Genomic DNA, 16,790 nt, shown 5'->3' with positions numbered 1-16,790 from the left:
TTTCCCTTCTCCCTCTGCAGGCCACCGTGTGTGTCTGGGAGAGGTACTGGCAAAGATGGAGCTTTTCATCATCTTCTGCAGCCTGCTGCGAACGTTCAAGTTCACTCAACCAGAAGGAGTTAAGGAAGTCAATACAGACATCATCTTTGGGGCCACAATGAAACCCCATCCATACAAGATCTGTGCAGTTCTTCGCTAGGTTCCAGGCTATTACAGCTTGGAGAAAGAAGCATTGCCACAGGTTTGCTAGTGTGCTGACCTTTTCTGCAGCTGTTATGTTTTTCATCCCTAGCTGAAATTCAGTGTGAATCTATTCTTCTGTGCTACATGCCTAAGAAGCTGGTCCTGAAAAATACTCTAGTTTGTGTCTGGAAAATCTGTACTTTTTTTTTTTTTTTATCCTGCTGTATGACAAATGAAATAAACATAGAAAATCATAAAATCATTATGGTGTCTAGTCTTACTAGAAACTCAACAGGAATCTTTCTGGAGGGAGAAGGAGCATTAAAGCTGGGTGTTGGAATGGCTTCCCCTCACTCCCAAGCATTCTCAAATCTACAGTGGGGTACAGAAGTGCCCTTCCAAGAGGTGGTGGCTCTAGGCTTTGCCAGAGCCCCCAGGTATAGCTGCATGGGGGAGCAGAGTTGTGGAGGGATGCCTCAACTGGGTGTGAGTCAGCCAATGTGGCTATTCAACCCAGAGCCACGTGGAGATGATAGCTTGAATCTAGAAGAAACAGAGCTACAGCCACCTCTCATTGCAGCATGAGGCCAGTGGCTCAGGTGGAAATTGAAGGCAAACCCCTCTTCATCCCTGCTGAAGAGTTGCAGAAGGGAGCCCCACTGCTGGTGAAACAAAGTTGGGTGTAAATGATAATGGACCAGTGGGCAGCCTGAAAATGTTTGGGCTTTTTTTTTTTATTCTTTTTTTTTTATATATATTGTTGTGATGCCTTTAAGAGTTGTTTCTATGGGAAAGGGAGTTAATAATACTTCAAGGATTAGTTGTCACTGCTTTGTTTACCCAACATGTTAGAGTTTTCTTTTAATGTAGTGCTGTTGTGTTAAAAAAATGTATTCCTTTGTGTGGAGGAGCTTGATATCATAAGGTTTAGTGCTCTTTTCTTAGGCTTCTGGGGAGGGGCTCAAATGGGTGCTTTTATGACAGCCATAGATTTGAAGCTGGCATTTCCTGCTGCTGCAACTACTCAGAACTTGGCAGAAGAGACACATAAGCTTATTGAGTCAAGCAGATCAAGCTGATGTGGCTCATCTGCTCTCTAGTCCTTGTCTAACTCTGTGGTGCTGTGTTGTGTTGATGTAGATTCTGTTGGGAGCAGAGGGTGGGCTGTGCACTACTGCAGAACTGGGGTTCTGTTTTTCTACTAATGTAAAGATGATGTTGCAGAAATGAGTCTAACGAGGTGATTGGGTAGTGGGTGTCTGCTGTGTCAACCCCCAAATCTTGGGCATCTGTAAATACAGGATGTATGAGAGAACAAATAGAGGTAAGGTTTAGCAACAGGCAGACAGGATCCGTATTGCTTTAAATCTTTTTTTCATTTAAAGTCTCTTAAAAAAAATTCCCAATGGAGATAAATGTCCTTTTACAAATTTTTACAAAGGACTTGTACCTCACTGGGAATTTTTTTTAAGGAGGCTATAAGTGAAAAAAGGTTTTTATATGCTGCTAAGTAGCATTTATGAATCTGTATTTCTTAATTATCTTCCACTGTACCTTAGTGGTTGTCTGTTGACCCACTGCAGTCTGGAGACCACAGGGTGAAGGCTGCTGGTCTGAATGATGTTATTTCTGTTCTTAGTAGCTTGATATTGGAATTTCATTTCCCAAATGGGAAGCCCAAAACTGTAGTAGGCAAAAGGAATTGCAGTAGGTAGATAAAGCAAGAAACCAGCTAACACTGGAAGTATTTTCTCTCAGAAGTTATCTGGTCAATTTAACTCTGTGTTTTTCAATAGACCCACAAGTCTGAAGCTGTCTTAGACTTCTGCTCTGTAGTCTTAGTGGGACAAACTATTTGTCTGTTCTTTCTGCTCTTAGCAAGACTGCAGCTCACAGCTGCCTCATGCCTTGGAGCTCCTGACAACACTTTCCTCCCCGGGGATCTGAGATCACCAAAGAGTCCTCCAGAGGACTGATCTGCGGACAGTTCACAGAGGTGAATCTTTCCAAAACTGACACTAGGACGAGGTTCAGTGATCAGTGTTGTATAAAATTAAAGAATTCTCTACCTAGTCCAGTGAATTTATTTTTTTTCTCATTTCCCACCATGGCCAGCCACAGCATCCCCTGCGTGCCAGGGAGTGTGCTTCCAGCCTGGGCAAATGTGCTGCTTTCCTGTGCCTAGCTTCAGGAGGCTCCTGGAGAGATGAAAACATTGGTCTCAGGTCTGTGGGGGGACTGTGACTGTGGCTGCTCTCACTGCTTGTTAGAAGCACAACCCAAAGCTCTTTGTCTGAGTGAAGGGGCAGCCACGGTGATGCTCCTTCTCTCTCTCTGGCAGGACACCTGCCCTCACTCAGAAAATGGGGGAGAGCAGAGGACGTCATCCTGCTTCTGTGACTTCTCCTGGCCATGCATGTCCTACTGCCAGGCACAGAGACCTGACGTGGCACCACGCAGGTACTTCAGCTTCACAGGGAAGGTGATGGGTGCCGAACCCTTTCCACTCCCAGTTTTGGCAAGTGGCTTGCAGAGAGGGCAGCTCCTACAGAGTGTTTATTTTTCCTTCTAGAGCCCCCATGCTGTGCCCCCACACACTCCACTGATGAGCTCATGCAAGAGGAGTGAAGAGGAGGAGAGGGAAGGCTGGTCTGATCCTGGGGAGGAGCCTCTGCTCTCACCAGGGACTGCCATGGATCCAGGACACTGTACAATGTCACCCTACAGGTTATGGGAGGTGTTGACACCCTTCAAGGGTCAAGCTTTGTTTGCATGCTTCTGCTGCCCTATCTCTCTTTAGCTGTTGGTGTTCATCCCTCTCAGATGGTATCTAAAAAGCTGTACTTTCCAAGCATCACTCCTCAGGGCAGGGTGGCAGGCAGGTGAGGGAGGGAACATGTCCTGCAACCCCGTTACTACCCTGGGAGGGTGAGCTCCCACCTGAATAGCTGCCTCTAGCACTTGCCTGGCAGACATCCTAGCAGCTCTGTGCTTTGTGAGTAGCAGGTGAAGATTATTCCTGAAACTGAATTTGGATAAGAAGAATTCACTGGTAGGAAGGATAGCTTTGTGTTCTGCTCAGCTGTCAGCCAGCTCTAAGCCCTGAATGCCTCCCCAGGCATTCAGTTCTCACTGATGGAAACCAGCAAATACACGAATCTAAGGACGCTTCTCTTCTCTGTTCAACACCATCTTGTATGAAGAGTAAAGCAAGTTGTATCCCCTTTAACATCTCCCAAAGACATGGCAAAGCTGTTTGGCAGCTGCCTTTCTAAATGCAAGCAGTTGATGACTAGCTGTGAGGTGCAATCACCAGGATGTGGCTAATATGTGTGGAAAAGTCAGAGTGAGCCTGGAGAGCCAGGGAAGATGCAGAGTGGCCAGCCAGGATTGCTCAGAAGGTACAGAGGGAAGATGGGGCTGCAAGTGGGCAAGGCAGGTGAGCCTCAGGGGCTGTGAAGACATTCACATCCCTTCTCCTTTCCACATGTATGTGGAATCTGTTACTTTTTTCTTCACTCAATGACAGCAACAACAGTGGGGAAAAGCAGCACTGATAGGACTTGCAGTCCATGTAACACAGGTGCCCTGGGTCACAAACCAGATGGAGCCTGGCAGAGACCAGGCCATTCAGGACTCATGTGGAGCCTGGGCTGATCCTCTTGAAGTTCTCCACTGCCACTTTCCAATGTGAAAGGCTTTGCAGGCTGTCCTCAGAGATCTTGAGTATGACTTGCGATGGACTTGGTCCTCATGGTTGGGCTAACACCTATCCAGGAGGGGCTGGGGGCATGATGATCTGCAGGACAACAGCTGTGCCCTTGAATATGGGTAGGGGCTCTCTGGATGGTGAAGTTGTGATATCAGCCTCAGTGCTGCCCCTCTGCGTGCAAGAGGTGGGCACCTGCAGCTGGTGGTGTCTCACAACCCAGTAAGCCAAGCACATCTCATGGATGCCAAACAGCCAGTCAGCCAGGGCCAGGGCAATTGCCCTGACAAAAATGCTCAGGAAATCACTGTCCATGTTGCCGTACTCAGATAGAATATCCAGGAAGGATGGTCATTTTTTTAAGGGTGTCATCCTGTAGCAGCTGCCGCAGTTAAAACTGTAACTCGTCCCCCTCCTAAGGAGACTTTGGAAAATACTAAATTCAGAGTTGGGAGTAGTACAAGACAGGGAGAAGGCCAACACCACAGGTGAAGGAACTACAAGTCACACAAGTGGTTTCTGAAGTGGGTAACTTGAGTTTTGCACTTTGATCCCAGCTCTCAATTAAATCGCTGGCCAGCAACGCTGTAAATGTTACCTCTCTGCCCCACTTCTGGAGTGAACCAACTCACTTAACACCTCACAATATTTATTTTTAGCTGTGCCAGCTCTGTAAACTTGGCATGTGAGCAGCTCAGCCATCTAGGTGACTTCCCAGAGTGCCACATGCTCCTGTCTAAGCCAGATGAGCTGAGCCTAAGCTAGCACTGTGCCTAAGCAAGTGCTGGAGAAGTGCCAAAGCTGTATTGTCCATCATGATCCCCTTTGCAAGGGGCATAAGCTCTGCCTCCATAAAGGAAAAGCAATCCACAGCTCCCAAATGGAATTGCTTAGTTGCATGAGAGTGCTGGTGAAAGAAGCTCAGGGAAACAGTTATATGGCATCTTTAATCCTGCTGCAGGCAATACAGTGTGAATTAGCTGAGAGGCAGCTCGAGGGGGTGTAGAAATTTTGCTTTCTACTTGGTCATGAAGAATTTACAGCCTCACTTATCTGTGCAGCTGAACAAGGAGTATGTGGACACCTAGGTGTTATGCCATTATAGCCATCAAACTCTTGTTGCCTAATGACACATTAAAGTCTTTTTCTGTTTATGTGCTCTAAGCACAAAATTAAAAAGCCTTTTCATCTCCCTTAGAGTTTCCAATTTGAACCTGGGGGAAAATAAAATATTAAAGGAATAGCAGAGAACATCAGAGTCAAACAATAACATAAGGTAAGTGAAGGAGCAGTGCATGTGGTGGACGGCTTCTGATGAGCCTGAACTTTTCAGTAATCCTGCTGGCTTTGGGTGTGTAGTCAACCCTCAGGAAATTTTTTTAAATTATTTCTCTGTTCTTGAAAGAGGCTTTTTATGAAACGAGTACTGTGGGCAGGGACTTTTGTCACAGCAACCATCACAGCACAATGACGCTTATAATTATCCTGCAATTTTTATCCCCTGAAGAGCAGATGATTTGTATCTGCAATGATGTCATATATGCTTAAAAATAAGAACACTTCATTATCTGGGATGGGAAAATAAAGTAATAAAGGGGGAAGGACTGAGAAACACAGAAGCGTCAACATCTGTTTTGATTTTTTTTTTTTTGGGGAGGTACCAGCAAAGCAAGATAAAATGCATGAAATGCATCTACCCTCTATCTCTGTAGCAGGTTCTCAGAGACAACATAGCTTTGTAAATCAGAAGCAGAATGTTAACAGTAAGTGGGGTGCTGGTATTTTTTGTGGTGTCCCTGCTGTTTATGCAGCTTCTGAAATTGCAACGGATGCGAAGACGATATCCTCCTGGACCAACTCCATACCCCTTCTTTGGAAATCTGCTGCAGATGAACTTCAAAATTCATCATGAGGTGCTTAAAAAAGTATGTATTTTCAGGCAATTAAATAATGGACTCATAAGCTGATCGTAAAGTAAGCGTGAGTGTTTAGCAATCTCATTTTGAATGCTAGGGAAGGATTTATTTTAAACTCTATAAATGTGAAAATAGGTGGGGATCATTCAAATATCTGTTTCTTGGTATGAAAATTTCCATCTTACCATGAAACGTGTCATTAAAACCTTATGTGCACATGAGCAAAACAATACTGGTGATAAAATTCCTGTCTTATACACAGGAAAAAGATACATTTTAAAGCAGGGTCTTTAATTCTGTGCAGTTTTGTGCATGTCTGTGTTGGGACTGTTGTTGCATTTACAATTTTTAAGTATTCCATAAAATAGCTACTGCCTGAATATGTTTCCAGTATAGAAAGGATGATTTTTTAAAAAAATACTTATTCCATGGACTTATCAAAAGATCTTAGAATAGATTTTTTTTGCTGGCATACAATTTGGTTGGGTTTTCACATGAGAATTCAGTCTGCTGAGCCTGACTGAGCTTTTAAGTAGCTAAACTAATTCACTGTGTGTCTATGCTCAAACTCTTTTCTAAGTCCAGTTGTAATGCACAACTCTTCTAGAATTTGAATCCTAGAGTTTTATCTTCCTCATACATATATATAATATTTAACACTGAATTATATATAAGTAATAGGACCTCACTTTCACTCTTTGTTCTCAAACTTCCTTCTCCCTGTTTTTTCCCTGTCCTGACAGTTCTTTTCTCCCCAGTTGTGTATTTCAAGGCTAAATGGTAGGACTCCACAACATAAAATTATAGCCAGTGCACATCCATTGTGTTTTCTTCTATTTCTGATCTCCCAAACCTGAGAAGTAGTATTCCTCATCCCAAGATTACCAAGGCCATGAATTAGTCCTTCCAAAGATAAAATTAAACACAAATGTGCAAACACAGACCCATAAATTTCAGCTCAATGTGCAGATCTGTTCCTTTTTGTTTGCTGCCAGGCAGCAAAATGTTGTACTCCTGTGGTCCTGCACTTCTTGGGATGTTTTGGCAACTCCCCACTCTTCCCAGCCTACTCTGCCACACAGACCTTCCGCTTTGATTTACACACTGTTGCACTTCCCTCAGCCTTTTACTTTTCCAGCTCCCAGTTCTCCAGCCACGGAAGGGCCTATCCTGCCTACTTCCAGTGATGTCTGTGTGCATGGCACTGTGGAGACAAGGCTATCACAGCTGAGCTAGAAAGGAGAGGACGATTCCTGCTTGACCCACCTCCTCGGTCACCTTTGCTACTTCATGTAAAACTCATGAGCTAAAGTTTTCTTCTTAAAAGCATGTAAGAATTCATCTGCAATGAGATTCAATTGTAAGATGTGATAAATAACATCACAGACATTGGCAATATTGGTTGTCTGGCATTTTAGGAACGTCTTCATCTTTAGTAAGTGGGACTTCAGATAGAAACCTGGAATCAAGCTGTAGTTTCCTTCTCAAGGTCTATTGCCCCTGGGACATTTGAAAAGGGAAAAGACCTGGTTCATCTTGTTTGATTTAAACTTACTGGTTCTCACCCATGTTGTTCTGATGCTGCTTTGTTCTACAGATGGCCAAAATTCATGGTAATGTCTTCACCTTATGGATTTCAAACAGTCCTGTAGTTGTCCTCCAGGGGTTCCAGGCAGTGAAGGAAGGTCTAACTGTCCATGCTGAAGATGTTTCTGGAAGGCCAACAAACAATATCTTTTGTCTTATCAGCCATGGTGATTATTTTCACTATTTTTATGGTCATTATTTTCACTAATTTTTTTTGTGTGTTCTAACCCTAGTTTTGAAAAGTGATTTTAGACCCTCCAAGTCCTTGCTTTAAAGTGGAAGAAATTATATGATTAGAACTAATCGATATTAATATTAATTAATCAATATTAATAATTAATAATTTGAAAAAATGCATTAAATATAATCTTCTTTGATGTATTAACTGTACGAATTCATTGATTTATAAAGCATTAACAATTCTAGTTATGAGTTAGTTATCATCTACATGATGATCGTAGGTGTTATGTTCTCTAATGGTCATCTCTGGAAGCAACAGAGGCGGTTTGGACTTGCAACACTGAGGAAGATGGGAGTGGGGAAAAAAGACCAGGAGTATCGACTACAAGAGGAAGCCTGTCACCTGGTGGAGTACTTACAGAAAACAAATGGTATGTGACTCAGGATGCAGGTCTCTGCAGTGCATGATGTTGCTGAAGAATGGGTAGCATCTGTAGCTTTTGAAACTGATTACAAAAAGGGATTTGTGTACATGCAGAGCTGAGTCTCAGAAGTCTGTATTATGTGATCTGCACGAGACATTTCCTTGCAGAAGTTTTACATGTGGATCCCCACAGTATGAACTTAACATGGTCCCTGTCTGTTAGTGTTATTACTTTTTGTTTTTACACTACTCATAGTCACAGAATCAGGGTGACAGCAAACAGCAACAAAATAAGTATACAACACCTCACATCCCTCTGCAGAAAAGAAAAACAAGGCACAAGACACAGAAAGCTTTGGCCACCCTGGGGCTCTGCTCTGGCAGGTGTTGTGGAAAAAAGTCACCTTGCACGGCTTGTGGTAGCCTCCTCAGGAAGAGAGGAAATCTGTTCAGATTGTGCTGCTGAATAGCAGGGTCAATCTATAGGCATGCTCAGTTATCCTATCACTCAGGAGTAAAGTGTACGAGCAAAGAAGAGAAGGTGGTTCTCTTTTCAGTTCAGCTGTTTATTCCTGCTATGTCTCAGATGACCTTTCTGTACCCTGCATATTGGCAAACATGACATCTACTAATACCAAGGTACTGTGAAATCTGGGTGTTTTTAAGACTACTACTAATTCCATTCCCACCAACAGTCTTGCCTTTTTTTTTTAAACAGCATTTTTCAGATGTCTGAAGTTACTTTTAATTCATGCCTTCTAGCAATAAATTGAAATTTCCTATCCAACAATCTAATTAATATCAGAAGTGTTTATAAAATGTTATCAGCTCCTTTCAGTGGGAAAAGCAGGAACAGTATTAATGGAGAATGCTGTTCACTTTATTTACAGGAAAACCTCTGGGCACCACAGTACCTGTTGTTTGTGCTGTCTCAAATGTCATTTCTTCTGTGATTTTTGGACATTGCTTCTCTGAAGATGATGAAAAATTTCACTGCTTGATTGAATCCTTTGATACTATAGCAGCATTTATGAACAGCAAATCTTTTTTCGTGAGAAATTTTTTGTTTACTTTACAGAGACAGACAATGAGAAAGGCAACTTGCCTGTCAATTTTATATTAAAAATAAGTACTAGCAAACCTGGAATTTCTGGAGTACGCATCAGAACGGTACTTCCAGATGCCTAGTTCAAAACTTTTTTCAATTTCTTGTGCCCCATCATAGCACAGATATTTCCGATGTCTGGCAGACAGAGGTGGAAACAGCCTTGCTGCACTTTTAGGAAAGGGACAAATGATTTTCTTGCAAAAGCATTACCTGTACAACTCCAGTGTTTGAAACTGTAACTGAAACTGAATATCAAAATATAGGTAAAAATACCTGAAAAGCTCTGAAATGGGCTTATCTTAGATTCTGTCTGACCGAGTGGCTTCCTTCACTATATGAAATCTTATGACTGTCAACTTAGGTCCAGAGTAATATGGGTCTTTACTGCTTCCTTCACTACTATTAGCTAACCTCCTAGAAACTTCAGTAGCACAACTGTGTTGTGTAAAGGTAACATATAACAAAATTGCTCAATAGCAGCTTTTTCCTACAGTTTTTGGCAGCAAAACCTGTACCACCTCTGCATGTCCTGATGTGAATACAGTGATACACTGAAGCTGGAAGTCACCCTCCATTAGCTGTTGGATATTTGTCTCCAACAAATAAGACAACTTTAAGACAGCAGTTCCTAACCTCACATCTGGTTGCCTGGTCAGAAAAAATTGCTGTCTTGCTTCTGTGTCAAGCTGTGACTTGCAGCTGCAAGAACAGTGGAACAGATTGCCTCAAACAAGGGCAGCTTTATCATTAACCATTTATGAGTGAGAACCACAATACTGCATACAGTCAAGAACTCAATTTACCAATGTACAAGGCAGCCTGCTTCTGCAGAACTTGCTGGAACTCATCTGGCTTTGTATCTTGTATGATTTTCCACTGTCTCTTGCCAACTGGAAACAGCTGTAATCAAGGTCCTAGATAATCTGAGAACTAACTTGGTACATTGGGTTAAAAAAAAAAAAAAAAACAACAAACCGAACCAAAAACATACTCACAGTTTCTTTTCTTCCAGAAATTGCAGGTGGAATGATTTCTAAGCTACCTTCTAATCAGGGTAAACACAGGCTCAGCTATTTCCAAGCTGCTCTCAGTAGGTGTTTGTACCAGGTGTTCTTAAAGCTCTGAACAGTGTGTCCACAGTTAACAAAAACATTCTAGCCCGATATTTCACTCTGTCCTGCTCTCCACAGGGCTTTCACAGTGATGTACAATCCTTTAATGAAGGACTGTACTAATTGATTTTCTTGGTGAGCGGACAGGTAGTTTTAAGCAAAATTATGCAGTAGGACCAAGAAGAAATAACAAGCCAAGAATCTGAATAGGTCTGTGGGAAGGTATCTCTCTGTAATGCAGCTGCCATTTAAAGAGGTGAGCCCAAGGGTTATTACCTATTACATAATTTAAGATGCAGTAATTCTATAAATTGGAAGGACATGGTACAATCTATAAAAGGGGAAAAAAAGAAAGGGAAATGAAGTAGAGGAATGGAATGAATGTAAAAAGTGGTTTGTTTCTTTTCTGCTGAGGTGCAGTTTTATAATTGTACAAATGCAAGAATGTGAATAAGTTTAGAACAATGAACAGTAGGGAGTCCACACAGCTCAGTATTTCTACATCAAGTTGTTTTGCATATCACACCTATGAGATATGTTTGTTTCTTATCTATGAGAAGGTGTATCTGAGTAAAATCCCCATGCATTCAATATCTTTCAGCAAAAAAATAAACTGGAGTTTGGGTATTTTCTATTTTCAGTTAGGAGATGTGTCAAGGGAGTTAGCCTGGATCTGGTTTTGTAAAGATGAGAGAGAAAAATTGTATGTGTGTTGGGTAAACTGAGACCAAGACGCATTTTATATGAGGTCCTTGCTACTGAAGTTCAGCTTAGCAAAGAATTAGGGTCTAGAGGAAATTTTATTCTTTGTATATTAAAATGGAAAATTCATAGCATCAAACTAAGAGAAATTCTGCTCCATGGAAAAATGGGACTAAGAAAGGCTTTAATGAATCATGGGATAGGTACCCTCCCTTCAACATAGTGGTGAAGATGCAGTCATCAGAGTCTTTAATTTTGTTTTTTTCTAGTGCCCAAAAGCCTGTATTAAGATTCAAACTTAGTAATACCACATATCTGAAATATCTCTTTTATACAGGTATATGAAATGTTTCCCTGGCTTGCAAACCATCTCCTAGCATCATTTAAACAGACTACAGCCAGCATAAATTTTGTGAACACTCTATTAACAAAGGAAGTTGAAAGCCACAAAGAAAAAAGAAAATCCGATGAAAATCAAGATTTTATTGATTATTATTTGGATGAGATAGAGAAGGTGAGTATCTCTGAACTCTTCTTACACTCCACTAACAACAGGGGATTTTAAGTGCTCCTTCTGTTGTAATGATGTCTAGTATAAATTTAGAAGTATACAATTTATGGGTATATAAATATACCCACACCTTATAGGTAGACGAATTTTAACAATATGACATTAAAAGATGGCAGGAGGAGGATGAAGTAATAATGTAAGTAGATTTATGGGTAGATTATCTATAACCACAATAATAACAGCTCTGCCTATGGTTAAGGTACAACTAGAAATGACTGTTATGATGGGATCTGCAGCAGGAGCAGAAAGGATGCACAATTAGTAACTTTGTCGTGGCTGAAGAACAAAATGTGTATCTGGATAGGATAAACTGATAAATGTCTTGAATAATGCTAGAAAATGTCTTCATATTTTTCAAAAAGTTTTATTTCCTAGCCTCTCTTTCCTCCCTCCGCCTGTTTGGATAGTGATGCCAAGTGAGTTGCTTCTTTTTTTGTGTGCTGTAACTTGATCTTTCCAATTCTCACCTGCAGACTAAAGGAGATGCTGATACTCCTTACAATGAAGAAAACTTGATCCAGGTTATTTTTGACCTCTTTCTGGCAGGTACAGAAACTACGGCCACCACTTTGCGTTGGGCATTGCTCTATATGGTGGCTTATCCTGCTATTCAAGGTAAGCACACCCAAACAGTTCTGCAACTTATTAGAAATCATACATGTTTGAGTAGTAGTAGAGCTTGTTTAAAGAATAATAGAGGAACTAATTTTTATGGTATGAATGAGGTGAACTGCATATATCTGTTTCTTGCTGTATCTTTTATAACATACAGGGCAATCATTTCAAGTCTCATTTTTAAGAAATCTATAGAGAATGCACGGTATGATTAATGTGATCAGATGGAGAAGTCTAGTCTTGGATGAGACAAATGGCACCATTGTCCCTTCACTGACAATAATGATTAGATTTCCACTGAAGACAGAGTGTCTTCAGGTCATGCTTTTCAACCCATGACTGCTACTCTTTGATGTGCCTCTGGCTTCTTTGCAGCCGAAATCGTTCTGGTACAATGGGAGGTTTCTAATATGTGTGGCGATTCCATGAACCTGAAAACTTCAAACATAGATATATACATATAAATAGGTATATAAAAACAAACAAACAAACAATTGGGGTGAGTGGCTTGAAACTGTAAGGTTTTAATAATGATAGTCACAGAAGAAAGGTACAGGTTTGCAGAGTAAAATAAGTACAAAGAGTCAGAGTGTGTAGGATAGAAAGGATTAGAAGGTCCTCATATTTGAAAGTCTAAGCTGGGTGCCAGGTACAGCAGGAAGCTGGCAAGAAGAAAATGGTGAAAGTGGTAAGGAGAAAAGATCTCCTGTTGTTATTACCTAACATCTCTTCAGAAGACCTAAAATTGGAGACTGGATTTCATATACTGAATTTTCACAACATTATCTTTCACCCTGTCAGGATGTATTAAAACAGTCTCAAGTTTCCTGATGCATAGGGTCAATCTAATTTCAATGATAAATGCTGTAGTATTAATTAAACTATTTCAGCTCAGAAATTTATCAGAAATTACCATTTCAGCTTAGACTGTAAGTGGGGGAAAAAAAAAAATCCTTGCGAAAAATTAGTGTAAGTGCTTCCCAAGGCAGGTAATTACAGAATAGCAATTAGGCCACCTGTAGATGACAAGTAAAATCTATGTGGTTCTGAATGAAGAACAATTCTTGGTCAGTTACTAAACAAGTCTCTTAATACACAATTAATATTTCATTTTCCAGTTGAGTCCATTCCTCTAAAAATAAATATTAATCAAGGTTTTTTTATAGATTACCTCAGAGCAGTGAATGTAACAGGAACCTAAATATTCTGATAGAAGGACTTTGTCTGCTACCATTATTTTTAAAGTATGTGAGTGTCCAACCTAGAAAAAACTTCAGGGTCAAATTCTCTTCAGATCATCTGTATGGGAATTTGAAGGAACTCTTATATTATATCTTTTTGATCTTGTTGAATGTTAATATTACTTGTAAAATTATGAGTTTAGCATTTATAGATTTTTTTGGTGTATATTTAAAGCTGAATATTCCTCATTAGAGAAAGTCCAGAAGGAACTGGATGCTGTTCTGGGTAGTTCCCATTTAATTTGCTACGAGGACAGAAAAAAGTTGCCCTATACAAATGCTGTAATTCATGAGATCCAGCAGTACAGTAGTATAATTCTAATTGCACTTCCCAGACTGAGCGTGAGGGACACAAAGCTGCTGGGATTTCCTCTTTCAAAGGTACAACTGTGCTGCATATTTGAATAGCTGACATCTGGTACTCTTGTAGCTGCTTTAAAAAGTGATTTAACATAATTTTTTAACAGCAGAAGCCACCTCAGCTAGTGATGCCCAAAACACTGTGCTTTTTCAGTTTCTTTTGATTTAATTGGTCATTTAGTTGAAAAGCAACTGTGATTGAGAGTTGCTGAAATCAGTAGGTCTTGGGTACATTAGATTAATTTAGACAAGCTTTGGAGGGTTTTCCTGACTGGGGACGTGAACCCTTGCATCCTATCAGTTCTAGCAGTGCCTGTAAGGTTTGACTATCTCCGAGGCTTCAAATTTTGCAAGGAAACTTGCACTTTGTCCTAAGTATTAATATGTTCTTAGATCATTATTTCTGTTGACAGAAAACTTGTGAATGATAACTGGAAATAAGCGTATTAAATTCCAGCAGTCTCAGATCTAGCTCTTGTCAAAAATAGCTTATCAGCTGATGAACAGAGGCAATTCTAAAATAGAAAATGAGTTACTGAAAACTTGCAAATTTGAAATTATTTTCATATCACAAGCTTTTAGATGCAGTATCTTGTAAATATTATAGGGAAACTAAAGTAGTTCCAAGTTTTGTTACTGAAAATTGCAACAGGACTGGTTTCTAAATATTCTCTGCTTTTCATGTACTTTGATTTTAATTCCTTTTTTTTTCTGGATATGCTCAAAGCAATTCTAGTATTGCAGAAAGTATTGAGTACAAATTGGAAAATTAAACTGCTACTTATGATATTCTGTAACTCAAAAGCTGAATAAGTAATAAAAATACCTAGTGGCAATAGTAAAAATAAAACCAAAATGTTAACAATATGAACATTACAAAATCCTAACTATTTTATTGAACTTACTGACAGCAAGTAGTAAAGTAAATTCTCAAAAGTTTGAAAGATGTTTTAAAGCTTGATCTCATTTAAAAAAAATAAAAAAAGACTAAATTTGGACTGAAATTCTTTGCTCCTTTGTCATTATTTGCTTATCTGATGAATATGAACAATCATAGAATCATAGAATGAACAATAGGACAGAGCTAAAGCCACTGCTCCTTTTTTTACAGAACACTGTAATTTTAGCAAATATTGACTCTGTGATGTTTGATCCTGGAAAATGGGAGACACCTGATCAGTTCAACCCAGGCCACTTTCTGGATGAAGATGGAAACTTTGTAAACAGAGATGTATTCTTACCATTTTCAATAGGTACATACACTGAACAGGGATTTATTTACTCCTTGGACAACACCTTGAGTTTCATTCATTTCCCAAGATAACAGGGAAGGCACCTATCTACAAATTCAGTATATAAACACATTCTATTGTTTTAAAGATCTCCAGAAAGAGAAAACTGTACGTGGAAAAGATTGAAAGGGAAGGAATGACATATAGAAAAGTTTCTCTTGGAAGACAGATCCACTTTCTCTTGGAGGAGACATCCAGTTATCAAAGTAGTAGCAGCAAAATGCATAGTGCTAGCAAGACCATAAATGTAAACTATGCAGCCCTGGTGCTTATTTCTAGGATGTCTTGCCACCTGCTGTAAATATAGATTAAATTTTTTGGTGGAAATACAAACAGCCTTTCAGTTCTGTATCATTAAATGATAAAGTCAGTTAAGAGAAAAGGACGATCTGCAAGCAAAACCCCAAGCAGGTGAGAAAGGGAGGTGTGATGGAAATCCTTTGGCTGATTGCCTTTCTGTCTTTCACAGGGCACCGTGTATGTATGGGGGAGCTGTTGGCAAGGATGGAGATCTTTATTGTCTTTTCTACCCTGTTACAGGCATTCAGGTTCACCCTTCCAGAAGGGGTGACAGAATTCAATACAAAGTTTGTTTTCGGGAGCACAATGAAGCCACCTCCCTACCAGCTCTGTGCCATTCCTGGTAGGAAATGGTGCCCCACATGTTCAGGGAAGTCTTACTGTACAAGATTGTTTCTGCATGTGAGTTCCTGTTTGCGTGTCTTAAGATTTTTGCTTTCCTCTTGATTTGGTTAACCACTACCCTGAAAGATGCTTTTCAGACAGTTGGATCCTGAGGATTGTAGATACAAAGAGTTATCTTTCATTCTTGTTTTCTGCTTGGAAAATCTTGGTAAATTTCTCCTGATGCATAACTAATAAAGACATTAAGGGAAGAATTAGAATTGGGCCTGATTTCTTGCTAACTGGAAAGAGGATTTGCCAAGAAATATCTTGAAGCAAAGTCTATGCGTTTGAAGTCTCGTGATTAAAGATCTGTGCATTCTTTCTCATAAGCCACAGTTGCATTTGTGGAGATAGGCTTAGAAGTCTTTCAGCCTATCCCAGGATATTAGAGGGTGTGGGAGTTAAAAGAAGCTGTTAGAGGAAGCTTTCTAGAGGGGCAGATAATATGATCTAAGATTACATTCTCTCAGACTGATTAGGTCTGTTGTTATGCAGGCTTGTTGTACAGAACCCTAACATTGACACATTGCAAGACAGTCCAGGTTTCACCCACTAAACCAAATAGTATTCCAGCCTTTCAGATGAAATTAGAGGAGTAGCTTCTTCAGCCAAGTGTGGAGAGCTTTTCATAATACATGTGAGGAGCAAGGACTGGGAGACAAATGACAACAGGGAGCAGAAAAAAAATGCTGATAAATTGTTCTTTTTTATGAGCCTGCTGGTTGACAGTGACATGAGAACATGTATTTTTCATGACAAGTGGTCTTCTAGTGTTGTTTGCTCCAGATTCTCCAATAATCTATTCAGCTTCATTGATTCTTTCAGTTCTTTAAAGGGCTCTCTGTCACAGTTAGCTGACTTCACATCAGTCAGCATGAATTAGCATATCATGCCCAACAGAAGATTTGACAGTATTGAGGACTTCTTGAAGCCCTTTATGACCATGGTGCTTCAGGACTTGGCAATTCAGATACTGACAGTTAACAGGGGAATTTTTTTTGACAGCGCTGGGAGTATGTCCTTCCTGTATGATGTGTGAAGTGGATACTGTACACCAGCATAGGAAGGATTATTTTTATACACAGATCAGCTGATCCTGCTGT

General features: G+C 40.2%; 1 protein-coding gene across 1 annotated transcript in view; it reads left to right on the top strand.

The window, feature by feature from the left end:
- Nucleotides 1-16,520, top strand: part of LOC103772767 (cytochrome P450 2J6-like) — a 26,714-nt gene extending 10,194 nt beyond the window's left edge. Inside the window, exons 9-19 of the mRNA XM_008940111.1 lie at nt 2,984-3,065; nt 5,640-5,817; nt 7,406-7,586; nt 7,857-8,006; nt 8,890-9,050; nt 11,259-11,435; nt 11,966-12,107; nt 13,542-13,729; nt 14,820-14,961; nt 15,470-15,643; nt 16,513-16,520. Coding sequence (XP_008938359.1) covers nt 2,984-3,065; nt 5,640-5,817; nt 7,406-7,586; nt 7,857-8,006; nt 8,890-9,050; nt 11,259-11,435; nt 11,966-12,107; nt 13,542-13,729; nt 14,820-14,961; nt 15,470-15,643; nt 16,513-16,520 — 1,583 coding nt within the window. The remainder of the gene's footprint in view (nt 1-2,983; nt 3,066-5,639; nt 5,818-7,405; nt 7,587-7,856; nt 8,007-8,889; nt 9,051-11,258; nt 11,436-11,965; nt 12,108-13,541; nt 13,730-14,819; nt 14,962-15,469; nt 15,644-16,512) is intronic.
- The last annotated feature ends 270 nt before the right edge of the window (nt 16,521-16,790 follow it).

The sequence above is a fragment of the Merops nubicus genome, unplaced genomic scaffold (genome assembly GCF_000691845.1).
Source record: "Merops nubicus isolate BGI_N331 unplaced genomic scaffold, ASM69184v1 scaffold20365, whole genome shotgun sequence".
Classification (NCBI taxonomy): domain Eukaryota; kingdom Metazoa; phylum Chordata; class Aves; order Coraciiformes; family Meropidae; genus Merops; species Merops nubicus.
The sequence above is the reverse complement of the archived record's forward strand: the minus strand, read 5'-3'. Positions and strand labels throughout refer to the sequence as shown.